The sequence below is a fragment of the Stigmatopora argus genome, chromosome 4 (genome assembly GCF_051989625.1).
Source record: "Stigmatopora argus isolate UIUO_Sarg chromosome 4, RoL_Sarg_1.0, whole genome shotgun sequence".
Taxonomy (NCBI): Eukaryota; Metazoa; Chordata; class Actinopteri; order Syngnathiformes; family Syngnathidae; genus Stigmatopora; species Stigmatopora argus.
Window position 1 is genome coordinate 8895748 of NC_135390.1, and position 18449 is coordinate 8914196.

Sequence of the window (18449 nt, forward strand, 5' to 3'; positions counted from 1 at the left end):
AAACTAAAATTTGTTGTGCACTATGCATACTGCTGTGTATGCACACTGATCATTTGCATGCACCCTTGAAGCAGTTCAACACAATTTATATTCTTTTTTTTTTTTAATCGCCACGTGTGAGGTAAATTTACAGTTTCTTTTGTGGGGCTGAAAATAATTTTCATTCATTCATCTTCCGTACTGCGCATCCTTGTGTTGAATTATTTTATTTATTTTATATTGGACAGCAACTTTTAGTTTGAACTCAAGGTGCTTGTCAAAATTTCTGCATGTTTTTATTATTCATAACTTTTAATAGTGTAAGGAGGGAGGGAGTAATGCTACAGCTCAGCTAACACTTAGCGGCTGTGGCCAATGCACACAGCAGCTTTTTAAATCAAATTATTTGAAAAATGTCGACAAGGAAATACATCTTTCGATGCAGAGAATTCGAGAAATGGAGTACCCTCAGATTTATCTGAGAACTGGGAATAAGCTATTTGTGAGTCAAATATTTGCATCATTAAACTTCATTAAGGGTAAATGTGTCATATGTTCATATTTCAAACTGTCATCATTTAAAAGATAGAAGGGACACTTCCTTGTAGTACAGTATATGCAAAAATAGAATTCAACTTTGATGATGCACAATTAATGAGGTGAAAGAAATGGCAAAGGAAGGAGGATGTTAATCACCTCACATTAGCTGAATTTGGCCGTTCTGCTGTTGTTATTATTATTGTCAGCTATTTATTCTAATCAGCCCAGTTAAAAGATTTGGTGTTAAAAACATCATACCTAATCTGCATAGGAGTCCAAAGTCAGCACTAGATTCTTAATTATGTGGACTGACCTAGCACAACAGGCAACGGTGATCTGGTGTCAAGCGTAGGTCAAGTGAAAAACTAGATTTATAGATTAAATATTGCTCACTTTCTGTCATACAGTACATTCCGTTCCTCTTTTTCCTACTTGTGATTCCATTGTGGGTGAGTGAAATCATGTCTGCCTCACAGTTCTGAGATCAAGAGTTCAATCTGGCCTTCCTGTATCGAGTTTGCATCTTCTTCCCATGCCTGGGTTTTCTCCGGGTACACTGGCTTCCTACAGCACACCCAAATTCTGCATAGCTAATTGAACATTTTAAATTCTTCATGGGTGTGATTGTGTGGGTGTGAAAAAGTTGTTGATAAGTGCCCTGCAAATTCCCAAGATTTCAGGGTGTAACCCGCCTCCTGCTCATAGTTAGGGATAGGCTCCAGCACCCTGCGACCATTGATGATAACACAGAAAGCGAATGAATACATAAATTAAGCCTATTGGAACAGATGTTTTTAATATAGTCTTCCATATTTTTATATAGAAAAAGAAGGCCAACATGAAGAGAATTGTAATAATTCTGAAACAATCTTTTTATGTTGGTGACATCTTCATCTTCCCCCCAGCTCTCTAATTAGTCTGCCAGCAGATCACTATACCTCAGTCCAGATGGGTGAGTAGACGTGCGTGTGTTAAATCCAGCTGTACGGTCTCAAGCCTCTTATCAGTGTAACATCTACCCCTCAGTTAAAAGCAAACATCTGCTGCTATACATACACGCTGTTCAGATTAAAACAACCACTGTGTTCCGTAAACAGCACAAATTGAATGCTTGCCTGATTTCTGTACATAATTTTCCATCACCCGACCAGGTCATTAATGGGCCCCTCTCCACTAGCAAAAAGTATTTTACTATATTTTTGCCCCAGTCTTTTATTGAGTGTGCTGGGTTCAATGCAAAAGTGTCCTTGTTCCATGATCATTTTTTAAACATTTATTTTGTGGAAATTGCTACTCTAATTCAGTAGGCTTTTTTTTTTTTAAATTGCAGTCTAGTATAACATATTGCCACATTCCCTTAACCTACAGGCTGATGTAGTAGACAATGACACAGACCTGAAAAAGGTCCCGCCGCAGTCATATAGTATTTGTGTAACCCTACCCTCTTGGACATTTTTTGCTCTCATATAGTGGTTTCAAAAGTCTTTCTATATAAAGTACACAATTACGCATCCAAATATGCTGTCACATACCAAGGAACAATGTAGACTGCCACATAAAATCATGCTGGTGTTGACCAATCATTATCTTTCACAGAGCAAGCAAATTGATATTTTCCGTTCGCTTACATTTATTTAAAAATGCAATACACACTTAAAGCATTTTTTTGGCCTTGTTTGCCAGCGTGGTAGTTTGTTGGAATGTTTGTGTTACGTGTGTGACAGTGAGACATCGTGTGTGGCACACAACTAGAGCTGGATCTATTTCCATCAGACGTCTCAAAATGTTAAATTAAATACTTGGGTCTTTACAGTCATTTCATCGTGTCTTTTTTTAACATAAAGACTACCTAAAACCCCAATTTCTATATATAAGACCTATCTCTAAGACCTCTTTTACAAAACCTGACATGCCAGAGCCGTAAGATTGACCTTTACCTGCCCCAGCCTTTTACACCAACAAAGTTGGATTGTGCCACACACTGTCAGATAGTTTTATGAATTGTTAGTATCAGATTGCAGAGCCATATTAAATACTTGGGTCAAATAGCCCAAATTACGAACCTCATTTCCAGTTAAGACATTCTCATATACATATAGGTGCCACAATACCGGTGTAACTGCCTTGCTAGTACCCACCCGTGCTCCCTTAGCACCATTTATAAAGAAAAACAGCCGAGGGGCGAAAAACCCTATAAAAATGTCCACTTCAACAGCTGGTCAAGAGGCCACACGCATGTGCGTGTGTGCACGTAGTTGCTATAGTAACAGGCACTATTGCAAACACCATTGATATAGGTAAGCATCATTAGAAGACACTTTAGTGGCACTTTTTGTCATCATTGGTCAGATGAGAAATACTGAATAGAACACTGTTGAGTTGAAACTGATTGCAGGTATTGAAGTCACTTTGCCAACTCTTGACAGAGGCAGTCTTGTTAACTATATTGCATATTGCTGCAAGCCGATTGTGGTCCTTACATATGCTTCATATCAAATCCAGATGTACGGGTGTGGTAGTAAAAAATAAATTATCAGCTGAAACCAAAGTCTTCCCCTGACAGTGCAGACTTGAGCTACTCAATTACTGTGCAATGAATAGATTTTGCCAGTACTAACACTTTCGTGGGCCTTATGGCCTCCCTGTGGTACTCTGACATCTGTTAGCCCAGCCCTCAAGAATAATATACCTTTTGGTGGTGTATGGATATATGATTAAAACAAGAAATCAAAGTGTCTTGATTTTTTTGCATCCGCTTTGCCTCCGATGCTGCTTTGCTGAGATACAAAATGTGCAAATGTAGTGTTTTGACTCAAATGAGCTTTTTTGTTTCCCGAACAAGCCTCATCTGTAGGCTTATTATTGTTTCTTAGATCTGCATGCATATTGTACAAACTGTTTACAAAAGGGCTGCTCTGCTGGAGAGCACAAGACAACAAATCCAGAACACAGACACACACATCTGCGCATACAGACCTATTGGCCCAACCTTTTCCCACATGTGGACACAAACACATTGAGACACAAAGACATGCAGGAACAGTCCAACAGAGAATCTTGTGAGTCACACTGAGCAGCTATACAAAAGTTCTGTCAGTCATCATCAATTCTTTGCATAGACATCCAGCCTAAGGCCTCCCAGTTATGGACAGCTAGCTACTGAACCCCTAGGAAAGAAAATGACACTAGTCTTGCGTGATTGCATCTCCAGCTTCCTTTCACATTTCTTGACTTCTAACCTATGGGTCACTGAGTTTATACCCCCTTTAAAAATAAACTACAATGGTGCATATTTCTTTAGTAAAATCACTCCACACAATGTTTTATTAGCAAGTACAATAACAACTGATGAAGTGTGTGGGATCGCAGTGGTTTGAGAATTGTGTTTGAGTATGATCAGAAATGAAGGTCATCTACGGTTATCGCTGTCAAATTTATAGTAAAGGCCAGCATTTTTGCATTCCATTCCTGCTGTATATGGATGGGTCACTTCACTCCCTGTACAACTGCCAGGAAATACGTTTTATGTGGAGTGTAATGGTGAAGAACTGCAACAGAGCGACTGAAGGGTATTTATTTTGTTATATTGAGGTTCATAGCTGAATGTGTTTGGACCAGCGGTACTGTAGCTGTTTTGGGGGACACTCTTTACCCATGAGAGAATTTTCACTTTACCTTGTCTGTCCATGCATGTGAACATATAATCATAGAAATAAACAATGACTTTGTCACACATTTACTCAACTGAATTGCACCAATGTCTTAATGGCGTTTGTCTATTTGTCTTGCAGGAGGCACAAGAGACATCGGATCAGCTTTAACCAGGATGTGCATGAGACACCGCAGCATTGAAGCCAAATTCAAACAGTTTTCCATGTAAGGAATTGTTTTTGTGTGCGCTTGTGTGTGGCACATCTCTTTGCTTGAGTACCACTCTACTGACATTTATTTACAGGAGGAGTACTGTTTAGTTCAGTGCTTGACTGGAAGCTAAGAGTATTTGGGTTGGCATGTGCAATCTAGGCCACCACCATGGTCTATGTCATAACTCAACACGTTTGGTGTTATTCAACACTCACACTGCACTCCCAATGAACGACTCTGCGCACATTATGACGCTCTATGTGCCAAGTGTTGATGTCATTTGCTCTTGTGTGAAGGAATGCCCCCTGTGGCGCTACACTGGGCAAGAGACGACGTGTCTGGCATGAGCCATCGATAATGTTTCAGTGTAGACCCTCACACACGTACACCACATGTCTGTCTCCATTTCACACACACACACACACACACACACACACACACACACACACACACACACACACACACAGGGATCTCTCATTTCGGATGGCATTTCAGCACATTCTTCTTGATCTCCATAGCAGGGCCCAGTCATGGGTGTGGGCTCCGCCCACTGACAGAGAGCTGGACAGACTGATAGACAGAGAAATGTCTGCACGAAGGAGATGCAGTCTAATTTTAGTTGTTTGCAGTAAGCCTGCAGCTGCCTACCACTTGCAGCTTTCCGAACGCACAAATCCCCAAATATCTCTAGACTCAGTTGGGTAATGATTGACAGATCTTACTGCATAAGCATCTAATGTCTAGCCATGGCACAGTTGGATACTGTGGCTGGGCTCTCTGTTAGTAATTAAAAATATTGATATCACCAATTGAATATAACGTCCAATTGTCTGGAATTGTGCTTCAATAAATTCTGCAGAGTGAGAATGTAACAAGAAAATTAAACATTTGAAAATATGCTATTGTCATAATATCAATGAAATGCAATGTATTGTGGATGGTGGAATAAGGTAATTTTTAAATTTTTCAAATAATAATGAGGGAAAACTCGATTATCTGCAGGACCTTTCTGGAGGCTCTGATCAACCCTCTACAAGAAGAGACAGAGGAGTGGAAAAGAGATGTCTACACTTTGGATAAGGACCATGCCAAAGGTAGATTGATAGGTCACTGTCATCACTGAGTAGAGAAATATTAAAATGAGATTGTAAACTGCCATATCATCAAGAAACATTTACAAAGTCCTGCACTCACTTTTATTATGTTTGTCCTAAATAGATTACAAGAGAGCTCGACAGGAAATCAAGAAAAAGTCATCGGACACATTGAAACTTCAGAAGAAAGCAAAGAAAGGTTAATAAACTTTATTTGTGCTTTAATTCAAAGGTTTTATAAATAGATATATGACGAAATTAAGATGGCAGAAGCACTTTGTCTTGAGTGCCCAAGGCAGATATCTGGTACAGCTAAACATTGCCTTACTTGGTAGTTTCCACAGGTCAATGGTTTTCTCTCTTCAGTTCTCTTGGCTCAGGGTCTACAAACACATGTACCTACATAAAAAAATGTGCTTCAAAATAGCAGTTAAATTTATTTCACTCCCTTTTCTTTTGAAATATTTATAATTTGAAAGTTATGATACATATCAGTGAACTCTACAACTCGTACAGAGGACTAACAGTTAAAAAAAAAGTCAAACACTTTCAAAAGGAAGGCGTCATTCTTTAATTTGACTTCTCTTCTCTTTTTGTTCTTGTACCATCTTTCTCTTCTTGCAGTTGATGTTCGAGGTAAGTCAGTAAATGTTATTGGTTAGGTTGTATTGGAGATGTTTGTCCTTTTTAAACATTGGTTCCACTGTGATGAAACCATAAAAATGAGTTGCTACCAAATGAAGGATGGCTACGTCATCTTCAAGTAATTTCATTGCTATGGTTGGATAGATGGAATTCACTTGCTTAAGTAGATGGAATGAAGTAAAGGAAGTCTAGGTAACTAAGACCCATGGTCCTGCACTTTATTGCGTCTTCTTCTTTCTCCTTTTCTTTTTCTCATGGCTTTTTCTCATTCAAGCTGTGCAGTGACACAGCATGTAGAATTAAAGGTCAGATTCTCAAGTCTTCCTGACTTTCAGGCTCCATATTGCTGAACACAAAACGCTAACATGTTTCTGCCAGGCATTTTTGCATGATACTTTGCACCAATGACTTCTCAGAATCCAGCAATATACAGACTAATAAACATAAACTTCAAAGCCAAATAACTTTCTTGTCATTTGGAATAAAATAGATAAGCCACAAGACATTAATTAAATTATTATAAATTCTCAGAAGTATTTTGCTTAGTTCAACTCTTGAGACGAAACTACAGCCAGTAAACACAGTAACACCCCATGACTCTGGCTCGATGTAATCACTGGTCATGTGGACGTTGAAGCGGTTAATCGCAATTGAGAGTGCATGTTAGATCACATTTACAGGTGTGTGCACAAGCATTATGCCCGTCCAAGTTCCACTGTTATTTGTGTTAACTGAATAAAGGCAAGTTAACATGAAAACTGTCCGCCTGATGGTGTAGAGCACATGTGTCAAAGTGGCGGCCCGGGGGCCAAATCTGGCCCGCCGCATCATTTTGTGTGGCCCGCGAAAGTAAATCATGAGTGCCGACTTTCTGTTTTAGGATCAAATTAAAATGAAGAGTATAGATGTATATTAAATTTCCAGATTTTCCCCCTTTTAAATTAATAATTGTAATTTTTTGATCATTTTTTTCTGTTTTTAGTTCAAAAATAATTTTGTAAAATCGAAAAATATATAAAAACTAAAATAAACATTGTTTTAGATCTATAAAAAACTGAATATTCCGGGTTTTTAATCCAGTTATTTTAATCCATTTATAAAAAAAATCAAAATATTATATTTAAAATGGCCCGGCCCACGTGAAATCAAGTTAACGTTAAAGCGGCCCGCGAACCAACTCGAGTCTGACACCCCTGGTGTAGAGATTCACTCGCCTGACTTCAGTGCAGGCAGGTGTGGGCCCGATTCCTGCTGGTGGCGGCATCATTGTGAGTGCGGATGTTCGTCTCTGTGTGCCCTCCGGCTGACTGCTTACCAGTCTAAGGTGTGGTCTGCCTTTCGCCCAAAGTCAGCTGACATAGGCTGGCATTGGAAATATGTTGCGTTTGACTGAACTGATAAACATCAGTCTGCACGCATACATTGTTCATTTTCATTAATTTCTGTCAACGCAGCCTTTGTACAAGTGGTTAGCGTGTCAGCTTCACAGTTCTGGGGTCAAGGGATTGATCCCAGGTCGCTCCTCACTGTTTGGAGTTTGCGTGTTCTCCTCAGGCTTGCGTGGATTTCCTCTGGGTACACCGATTTCCTCCCACATCTAAAAAAAATGCAGGGTAGGCTGAATGAACACTCTGAATTGCCCCTACGTATGAATGTGAGCCTGTGTTGTTGACCATCTCCTTGTGCACCATGCACACCTATTACACCGAAAAAAGGAAAGCTGACAGCTCCCCGAGTCATGACGCCATGAGTTATCAGATCAAAAGGAAGTTAGCCAATGAAAGAAATCTACTGGAAGGAAAACCAGCCATGAATAGACACAATTCTGGTCTACTTGTTTTGTTTTTTATGAAAGTGAGTACCCCAGATGGAAAGACGTAGCAAGTCTGTTTTGATGGCATCACCGTTGGGCAACACTTGTTTCTTTTGTCCTTGTCTATTTTTTAGCTTTAACTACTGCTATCTATATAGAAAGAAAATATAATCTTCATTCGTATATTCTCTACTCTTCTGGTTGCATGGCTTTGATTTGGCTGAGATGCAAATGTTCCTAAAAAAATCCGGAATGTTCCTGAGAAATGATCATAACAGATGAATCTCTGTGTGACGACTGCATAGAATAACTTGTATCCATATCGCCGGTGGAACCAAATCTTTGTATGTTGCTTGTTTATCGGAATGCATCACACTCAATGAAACCAAATCTGAAAGCCAGATTTTTTTTCTAAATGTTTGTATTGGTAACAGGTATGAAATGATCGAATCTTAAAGGATTGTTTCTCTCTGTACTGTTTGTTACTGATTTTAATCTGTTGCATGAGAGTATACAGCTATTTGGACTAAATGTGTAGTTATAAAAAGACATGGGAGAAAGCTAACATTATCACTGCATGACAAGGAGCCTCCATAGAAATTCTACTTTTCCATGGGCTAGTGATGGCTTTGAAGTTCTAATCAATGTTCCATTACCAATTTTAGCATGTTCACATAACTAATTGTTGACTGTAACATTAATAACAAATAGTTGTTATAGTCAATGTCAAGGAAAATACAGGTATTGCTGGGTAAAAAAAGGTTTAGTTATGTGGTTCAAACCTAACAAATTACCTGTACTCTTGGGGTCAGTTATACAAGTTGTACATCACAGGCCCTTTTGCAGTGCCAATAGGAACATTCCGGCGTATTTATTTTTGCTATTTAAGTTACATAATGCTCATATTATATATACCATATGTCATCAGGAAATGCTATACATTTTTTGTTCATATAAAACAGTATGGAAAAATATAATTTTTCAGATTATGCACTATATTTTTTAGACTATAATGCACATTTAAAATCTTATTTTTCCTAAAACATTTTATTCCATAATCGGGTGCACCTCATTGATCCTTCCTTTCAATCCAATGAGTTTTATACATGGAAAAATACTGTTATTAGAATTAAAACAACCTGACCAGCCATGTATGCCAACAATTATGCAATATTTAATTTACTTGTATTAGTTTCCTTGTAATATTTGCCTAAATAGTTTGACAAACAATGACTTCCTGCAACTGGAAAAACCAGTCGGTTTTGAATGGGGCATTTCCCTGCTTTGGTTTCTTACACCATATGTCAAGACCGTCATCAAGTTGCAAATAAGCCATTAAGTGCGCACTGTGAAAAAATAAATGTATAGCTTACATCATACCAGTTCTAATAATATTTATAGATTTACTTAAGTAATTTATTAAGTTAAATGATCTTATATGTCAAAGTAAGTGTACAACATTTGAATTGTTAATTTTTGTGTGTCAGGTCGTGGTGATATCCTTCCCCAGTTGGACTGTGCGATGCAGGATGTTAGTGACAAATACATTCTTCTGGAAGAAATTGAGAAAGAGGCACTTAGGAAAGCTTTAATAGAAGAGAGACAGAGATTCTGCTCTTTTGTAGCCATGCTGCGCCCTGTTGTGGTAAGTAAAGTTGTCGTATTGTGTGACTTGGAATTTTTTTTTCATGTTGTTGCACTTCTACATACGTATTTACATTTGCATGTACTATGACTGTTTTGCATTACTGTGTCAATGCTTATGAACAAAGCTCACCCTTCTCTGTTATGAATAACTCATTCAGGATGAAGAGATATCAATGTTAGGAGAGATCACCCATCTCCAGACAATCTCAGATGACCTCAAATCTCTGACCTCCGATCCCCATAAGCTGCCCCCTGCCAGTGAACAAGTAACACACCAATATTTCATTTACCGCAATTTCCCTGAGTGTAACAAGCCCCCAAGAAAAGTATTCTTCTAACAAAATCAAACGTAAAAGGCTTTTACGTGTACTCTCATCATGTGCAATTCATGTACATAATAATATAATGGCCTCCGAGCCACATTTTGCCATTTTCATATACTTGAGAAATTTATTGTTAGCTTTTTTTTCCTTCAAATTATACAAGACTCTCATATACAAGCGCAATCATGTTCTTTTCTTCTCAGGTGATCTTGGATCTTAAAGGTTCAGACTATAATTGGTCATACCAAACTCCACCTTCGTCTCCTAGCACCACTACGTCCAGGAAGTCCAGCATGTGCAGGTAAAAACACAGTATTTTTTTAAGTAAGCTAAAGTTATATCTTATATAGGTTGTAAAAATGATATGAATTAACACTTAACACTATCTGATGTAGTAGTAGTCTTTACCAAATCTTTCAGCTGTGCCCCCTTGTGGTGGCAACAGTAAAATGATCGTTTACTAATACTAATAGAACTGTACCTGATCTGACTTAATATTGAGATTTCAACCTCAAGTTATAATTTTACAGGAAAAAAAACAAAGGAATTAATCCTTGTTCCAATACCTTTAGTACGGTTTAATTTTGTTACTTGGTGTTGCTTTTATGGCTTTCTGTCAGTGGTTATTGTGCTGTGTTCACTTAAGTGACTTGAGTCACTGCCTGCTTAATCATGGTGTTAACTATTTTGTACCTTGTTTCTTCCACACAACCCAAATTTCCTGCCTTTCTGATTTCCTCTGTTTCCTCTACTCTCTATGCAAATGCTCTCCTTGTATTGGGCTTCCTTGGTCCTCTGCTCCACCTATCAATACCGTCCACGCTTGCCTTTATTCTCTATCACAGTAGTTTGAACAGTGTTAACAGTAGTGACTCTAGGGGCTCAAGTAGCTCTCACTCTCATTCTCCTTCCTCCTCTTCTTCCTCGTCTTCTTCACACCACCTCTTCCACCATCATCAACCTCGCCAACGGTTTCGCAGCTCCATGCTATCCCAGCAGGCCCCAGCTCGCCTTTCCAGCATCTCCTCCCATGACTCAGGCTTCATGTCTTCATCGCATGACCAGCACACATCTTCCAAGTCTTCATCACCGATGCCAGCTAAAAGCAAGGTGAGAAGCTCACTGCTTCTACACTTTTAACCATATTTGTAACCTGAACAGTGTGTGTAATTTAAATTTAATACAACCGTGTTGTCTTAGTGGGAGATGTGGACGTTTATCTCGACTAAATGAGCCGTGAGAGCAATAACGTGATGTGATTGTGGTATGGTTGTTATAGCTTGACTACACAGGAAATTAAAGTGTGTTTTTTTTGTAGCCCAGTGTAAGGGAGGTCACTACCGTCCTACTCGTCACTAGACTCAAGAATCCTGAGTTACTGTGTTGACATATTGTGCGACTTTAAACATAGCACACAATGGGGCCAGGGGTACTTTAAATCTATCTCTATTCAGAGATCTCAATTTCGAAATTGAATTATAAAATAACAATGAGAATGAGACCCTTCTGTGTTGGCTTTGTGTGGTTTGGGATGAATCATGAATATTGCTGCATTTGTCATTGTGTGTGCATGCCAGATCATAGTGAGTTTCACATTTGAAGTTAACACAACAGAAGTTTTATGATTTAGTGATTCTGTTTTTACTTTTTTTTTTAAATAACATTTTCAATGAGAGAAGTTGCTTCATGAGTGACCATGATGAACTGGTTTAATTACATTGAATCAAACAAATATTTACGGTGATCCAGTACAATCATTTAATGTCTCATCTCATCTCATTTTCTGAACCGCTTTATCCTCACTAGGGCCGCGGGGTTGCTGGAGCCTATCCCAGCTGACTTCGGGCCAGAGGCGGGGGACACCCTGACTTGGTGGCCAGCCAATCGCAGGGTACTAGGTGGCAAACAACCATTCACGCTCACTCATACCTAAGGGCACTTTAGAGCGTCCAATCGGCCTACCATGCATGTCTTTGGAATGTGGGAGGAAACCGGAGTACTCGGAGAAAACCCACGCATGCAAACTCCACACAGGTGGAACGACCTGGATTTGAACCCAGATACCACAATGTAGGCTGACGCGCTAACCACTCAGCCGCTGGGCCGCCCATCATCTACAGGACCAGATCTAACCTTGAGCTTGTCTACCACCCTCAGCAGAACCCTGGCACTAATTTTAATGCACACCTCTCTGCATCTTCTCCACAGCCTTAATGGTCACATGACTCAAATGACTGCTATTTTAATGCTGACAACTATGGACATGTTCCCTGTACTATCTGTGTAACTTACTGCTTATCTAACCAACTCTGTGTTTTTGCCATTGTAACGGTCTGTTTGTGTCTATCTCCTGCTGCGTTCCCCTTTCCTGCATTCCTGCTTTTTGCTGCTTTTGCTTGATGTCGCAGCCTTGTACCAGTTCCAGCTCCTCTAATGTGTCAGAGTCTGGGCACCTTCACACTGAGTTGAGCGGTGTTCTCACGTCAATAGCAGCAGCAACTGTTGAAACACCTCCGCTTTCTATTGACAAGGTGAAACACTCATCCACTAATGTCAGGCATTTTCACTCTTGCACATACAGTAAATTACCCATGTCGCTGACCGCATCCTGCATCGTTCTAAACCTCTTACTTGGCTTGGAGTTTCAACATTGCCGTTTTCCTTCACATAATAATACAATTCTGACAAGCTGATGGGAAGGATAAATAAGGATTCCCAAGTTCAACCCTATATCATCTCCATTCTTTTTCTCTTTGGTTAACCTTTGTTGTAAAGTGATTCTTCATCATGTTGTGCCATCTTTTAGTATGATTGTAGGGTAACCATATATTAACAATTTATAATTCCATAAGCATTCTCTACAAATGTATTGTTTTAAATGATTTTATTATGTAAAAATAAAAATATATGAGATCAGAAACTATTTTAACTTAGCTCACTCTATTTAAAGTCCAGCAACTGGCCAAATTTAAAGCACAAAATGTTGCAGTTTTAAAATGGTTCAAACTACCAAATGTCTATTTTTCACCCACCCATTTGTTTTGTGTGTTCTTTTTTTTATACCGTCTATCATCTCATTAATCCATCCCATTGTTTCTCCTGTCTTTTTTTGTTGTTGTTGTTGTTCTCTGGCCAATATACACGAGCAGCTGTCCAATGGTTTTGACCACTACAGCCCAGCCAACTCTCCTATCAATGGTGGGAGTTTAAGCTCAGGCTCCAGCACAGCCTTTCCCTTCTTCCCTACCTCCTCCACTTCATCCTCCTGCCCAACACGGTCATGGTCACGTCCCGCCTCAGCACTGCTGTCAGACTTCCCTCACAACTGCCCGATGGGCTCTCCCATGGTGCCTTCCTCTCGTGTTCCAAGCTGGAAGGTTTGTCTCAAAGACTATTTTAGTGTACCAGTTTCAAACTGCTGCGGTGACCACATCTGGCCAGATGTGACCTCATTTTGTTAAAAATCTGATATAAGATAAGATAAATAAGAGAACATCTATACCCTTTCCCCGTTTTGCTTCAATATTAAAAAAAGAAAATAAACAAAATAGAAAGGAATATCTAATTTTTTAAGGTAAAAAAGAAATATTTTTTTGAGGTTAACAATATCTAAATGATTCCTTGACTATCAATTAGTTGTCAGTTAATTTAATAATGGATAATTTGTCAACAAGTCAATTCATTGCGGCAGCCCTAGCAGGCAGACATAATTGGTTCTTTAAAGGAAATCCTAACTATGACTACAAAGAGAGGACTGATCTGATCATGACCCCGACAGGTCTCATCAAACATGCTGTTAATTTTTTTCTTCATTTACATAAAAATGTCCGTTATCTGTTACACATGTACAAATTTGTCAAAAGCTAAAATTCCCAGATTCTATTGTAAATCATTGATCAGAATATTGAATTGTGTTGTTTTTCTCAGGACTGGGCAAAGCCAGGTCCATATGACCAGCCCATGGTCAACACATTGCGAAAGAAGAAGGACAAGGGGCCCCCAGCTGTAATGGACAGTAATGGTGTAACATGCAAAGAAATCAGCACACCGCAAAGCCTGTCGACCAATTTTCCGAATACAGCTGAAATGCAAACACCTAAAAAGTTGTCATTGGAACAAAGAAACGGGACATCACCAGTAAAGGTTACTTTTCCATATCCACTTTTGTCTTCTCATGTCAAATTAAGTACCTCTCATCTTGAGTGGATTCTACCATGAGATATGTACTGTGACTTACCACTTCATCCTCACATGTATTCATGGCTCCAGCCTGGCGAGTTTGAGGCCCATGATGAACTGGCGGTGGCCTTATCAAGAGGCCTGGAACTTGATACCCAGAGATCCAGCCGGGAATCAATCCAGTGCTCCAGCGGATACAACACTCAGACTAATACACCCAGCTGTTCTGAGGACACAATACCCTCACAAGGTAACACTTACATGGGGCATCCATTAAGCCAACCTTTTCAGTACAGTACGCTGATTTCTTTGTGTTTCTTCCCCTGCAGTTTCAGATTACGACTATTTTTCAATGGCCGGGGAGCAGGTTCCTGAACAACAGCAGTCAGACTTTGACAAGTCTTCCACCATCCCTAGAAACAGTGACATATGCCATTCGTACCGCCGCATGTTTCAGACCAAGCGGCCCGCCTCCACAGCCGGGCTGCCGAGTCCACAGTCTCCCGACCCTGTACAGGGGGGCTACGCCAATGGAGCCTGTCCTTCGACACCCACCCATACATATATATCAACAGGGCCTTATCCAGCTAACTCTACAGGTACACACTACACTAATGACCAATGTCGTGATTCATTTATTTCTTAAGGAACCCGTGGATCTGACTTGTTCGATCCTGGCTCTGAACTGCCTGTGGTGGAAGTCTTTCTCCTTGAATAGACTCAAACCTAAATTGCTATTTAATTTTAATGGCAACAGCACCACCTACTGGTGTGTGGGTGGATGAACGATAGTAAATGATTTTGGGGACTAGAATCTGTAAAAGTATATTCATTCATTTTCTGAACTGCTTATCCGCACAAGGATTGGAGGGGGGTGCTGGAGCCTATCCCAGCTAACTACGGGCACCAGGTGGGGGAAACCCTGAATCAGTTGCCAGCCAATCGCATCTGTACAAGTCCATGTACTGGCCCATTCACATCGAAATGAAATCAAAACCTTTGATTATATATTAAATATATTATACATAAATATAAATACAATTGCCAGTTCTCAAAATATCCCAAAATGTTTTTAAATGAAGGAATCTTGTATTAAATAAAATGTATACATTTTGATATAATGCAATTACCATATGTAATGTAGAAAGCACTTGTTGCATGTGTTCAGAGAATCTTGAAAAGGTTTTCATTCGTGTGTGTGTGAGACTTTGTATACTATAACTGGTCTACTTATATACAAATGTTTGTGGTTGACAACCATTTAGCTCCTTATTTGAAAAAAAGTAGTCTGGAGCCTTGCCTTAGGGCTTAATAGTACTTAAATAACTTTTATTATTTATTTATTTTTCATTTCATTCAGCAGTGTATCTGAAACTCATAATTCAAAATTTTGGCCTGCAACATAAAAAAAGAAACAATCCACAACGCATAACTTCCAAAACATTTTGCAATCCCACTATATTATTTTAACATGCTCAGAAAATTTATCAAGGACCGTCCACGCTCTGTTTTCCGCGAGCCTTCTAACCAAACATATGGGGAGCTGTTTGTAATATGTAAGACTATATTGTCATTCACAATCAACATCCATTGTTTTTCTGTCCCCGCAGGTATTTCAAATCAGGGGTATTATTCTGCATCCCACAATGTCACCGGATCCTATTGTACTGGTCAAGGTCCAGTTATAGTCACCCCAGGTGTGGCCACAATCCGCCGCACACCTTCCTCCAAGCCCTCTACCCGTCGTTCAGGCTCAGTTGTGGGTGCAGGTCCCATTCCTATCCGTACGCCAGTCATCCCAGTAAAAATTCCAACAGTTCCTGACATGCCACAGGTGGTAAATGGGAAGAGGTGCACAGACGAGATCACTGGGAGCCCAGATTCTCCCACATTTCCACAAGGAGTGCTGCCAGTGGCTTCTTGGAGCGGCCAGGCATCAACCAATCCTCCCACCGTCCCACTGCCCAACCAATTGGCCCACCAGCACCCTCACACTGAGCTAGGCGGAGACGAGCCAGATGGCAACATGTTGCTGGCCATCCGTAACGGAGTAAAGCTCAAGCGGACCCTCACCAATGACCGCTCAGCGCCACGAATCGCCTGATCGCCACAAGTCAGAAGTGTTCGCGGCAGCAAAAAAAAGTTCAAGACATCTTGTTTTATTCAAACAAGCAAATTTCCCCAGTTACTATTGGTTAGTGTACATGTTTCTGCCAATGAAATACCTCTTTATATGATTTAGTATCAGAAGCCAACTGAGCAGTTAGTCTGGTTGAAGATCATTGAAAAAATATAGGACTAACACACAACCAAGAGAGATGGCAGAATTCAATCCACGAGATGTTAGGATGGACATTTCTTTGTTTTAAAACTCAATTGTGTTTCTTGATTTAATTCAGTTGCTTGTTAGTTTCTAAGATTAAAAAAGAAAGTCCCACGGTTTAGAATAAACTGGGTTATAGTGCATGTGTTCACGCCAAAAAGAGGATATTTGAACGCTGGGAGACAAAGTACTAAAAGGTGTCATGGCTCAGGGTGATCATTTCTTTCATTGTTTTTGGCCAAACGGTACTTACATGACACACATACAGCTGCTGTAAAGACGTGCTTAGGTTAAAGCTATCCTCAATCCGTCCACTCATCCACTCATTTTTACACTTGATATTTATATCGCTTTCCATCATCCCTTTCAGTCGGGACAGTGTTGTTCTTTATATATCACTTATTGTATACTTTACATACAGCACACATACCTTTTTGTAGCATTTATTAGCTTTTCTGCAGAATTTCTCGGACATAAGCCTATACTATATACATACGCTATAAATACAAATGTAAATATTTAACACTAATGTGTTCATAGAATTTTTTAGTTACTATATGAAAAATATAAGACGTGTTTTCATTCAGTTTCGTGTATTCTACATATATATGGACAAAGCTCAAACTTTGGTGTCGGCACTATCACATAAATGACTAAATGGAGACAAATCAACAATAAGAAAATCTTGTTTACTTTTTAAGAAATGCTGTTCTTTTTTACATGACAAGATGTTGCAGCAATGCAAGGCTTCACTTAACATTTTTTGTTGGTTTGTATTTCAGTTTAAGCACTGTGAGACCATGCATATGAGGCTTGTAAATATTATTTAGCTGTAAAGGTGTTTTTTAATTTATTTTATTTTCAATGTATTCATTATGCTTAACCTCACAACCCTGTAATATGAGTTTCTTTTTTTCTGGCGTTAGTACTTTATACAATACTTTTAAGCCTATTACACACTATTGGAGCTGAGTGGTTAGAAAGTAAGAAAAAATGCAAGCACATTTAGCTTCCCGTAGGATTTCTGCATAAGCTCATCTATTTTCCTTAGCAATGGAGATACTTCCAGTATTATTGATGAAGTGGAGCGACAGTTAGTATGGTCTTTAGCCACAAAATATTTTCTAATATAACCTAAAGTAATCAAAAATATTATATTTTCTGCAATCCATGTGTATAAAGCTTTTATTATCAATTTTTGAATGTTCATATTTAAGTTACTATTATAACTTCTATATTATATCAAAGCTCCTAATTGTCTATCCTATTAAGAAATTTATACTGTATGTTCCAGCAGTTAAAAGTTAAGTTCTTTTAGTTTTTCTGATATATAATTTCACACACTTTGCGTGAGACATGGCTTCTTGACTCTGCACAGTTCAACAGACACATTATTCACATAAGTAGTATTTCTTTGTGCAATGTCTGTCAGCAATATAATTTAAACAAATAAATGAATAAAAGACATGTTTTGTCTTTAGACCTTCATTACAGGATTTTGCTGCCATTCTTTTTTATTTATATTTTATTGTTCATTGATATCAATATATATAAATGTTTAAGTAGAAATGATTGTCTATCTGGGACTAGGAGGTTTTAGCCAGAAGGGGGCAGTGTATTATATGCTTTTAACGACTTTACATAAATTCATGCTTCAGTGGTCTACATTCTTCCGTTCAATAAATGTTAGTCGTTTTTTCCACACGCATATTTTTTTCTTGAGGTGAGGAGTTCTGCCTGCTCAAATAGAGACAGTAATGTGATCACGCCCAGCCTTTTAAAATTGATTAACACACAAACTTACTTCATAATATAACACAACAAATTGATCTATGAAAATAATTAACGAGTGCTGGTTCCCTGCCAGTCCATTATTTAAACACTTAACTATTGTATATAAAATTAAGTACAAAAACAATCGTTTTGGTTTAATAAGACTTCTGTGAGCTTGATGTTTACTTATTGTTTATTTTTTCACATTTCAACAGTACTGATGACCAATGTTGAGGAGTATATGCTTATTTAACAAACCTCAAGGATGC

The 18449-nt window shown here is 38.9% G+C and overlaps 1 protein-coding gene across 4 annotated transcripts in view; it reads left to right on the plus strand.

The window, feature by feature from the left end:
* The window catches only part of LOC144072843 (protein MTSS 1-like), a 40248-nt gene extending 22353 nt beyond the window's left edge, over window positions 1–17895 (plus strand). The window contains exons 5-17 of one of the 4 annotated variants that reach the window (XM_077598175.1): window positions 4311–4395; window positions 5386–5477; window positions 5602–5676; window positions 9423–9580; window positions 9741–9848; window positions 10109–10206; window positions 10751–11015; window positions 12314–12436; window positions 13055–13282; window positions 13833–14048; window positions 14175–14334; window positions 14414–14683; window positions 15695–17895. In XM_077598175.1, the coding sequence (XP_077454301.1) occupies window positions 4311–4395; window positions 5386–5477; window positions 5602–5676; window positions 9423–9580; window positions 9741–9848; window positions 10109–10206; window positions 10751–11015; window positions 12314–12436; window positions 13055–13282; window positions 13833–14048; window positions 14175–14334; window positions 14414–14683; window positions 15695–16188 (2372 nt within the window). In that variant the 3' untranslated portion in view covers window positions 16189–17895. The remainder of the gene's footprint in view (window positions 1–4310; window positions 4396–5385; window positions 5478–5601; window positions 5677–9422; window positions 9581–9740; window positions 9849–10108; window positions 10207–10750; window positions 11016–12313; window positions 12437–13054; window positions 13283–13832; window positions 14049–14174; window positions 14335–14413; window positions 14684–15694) is intronic. The other 3 variants (XM_077598177.1, XM_077598178.1, XM_077598176.1) reach the window with 3 other exon arrangements.
* The last annotated feature ends 554 nt before the right edge of the window (window positions 17896–18449 follow it).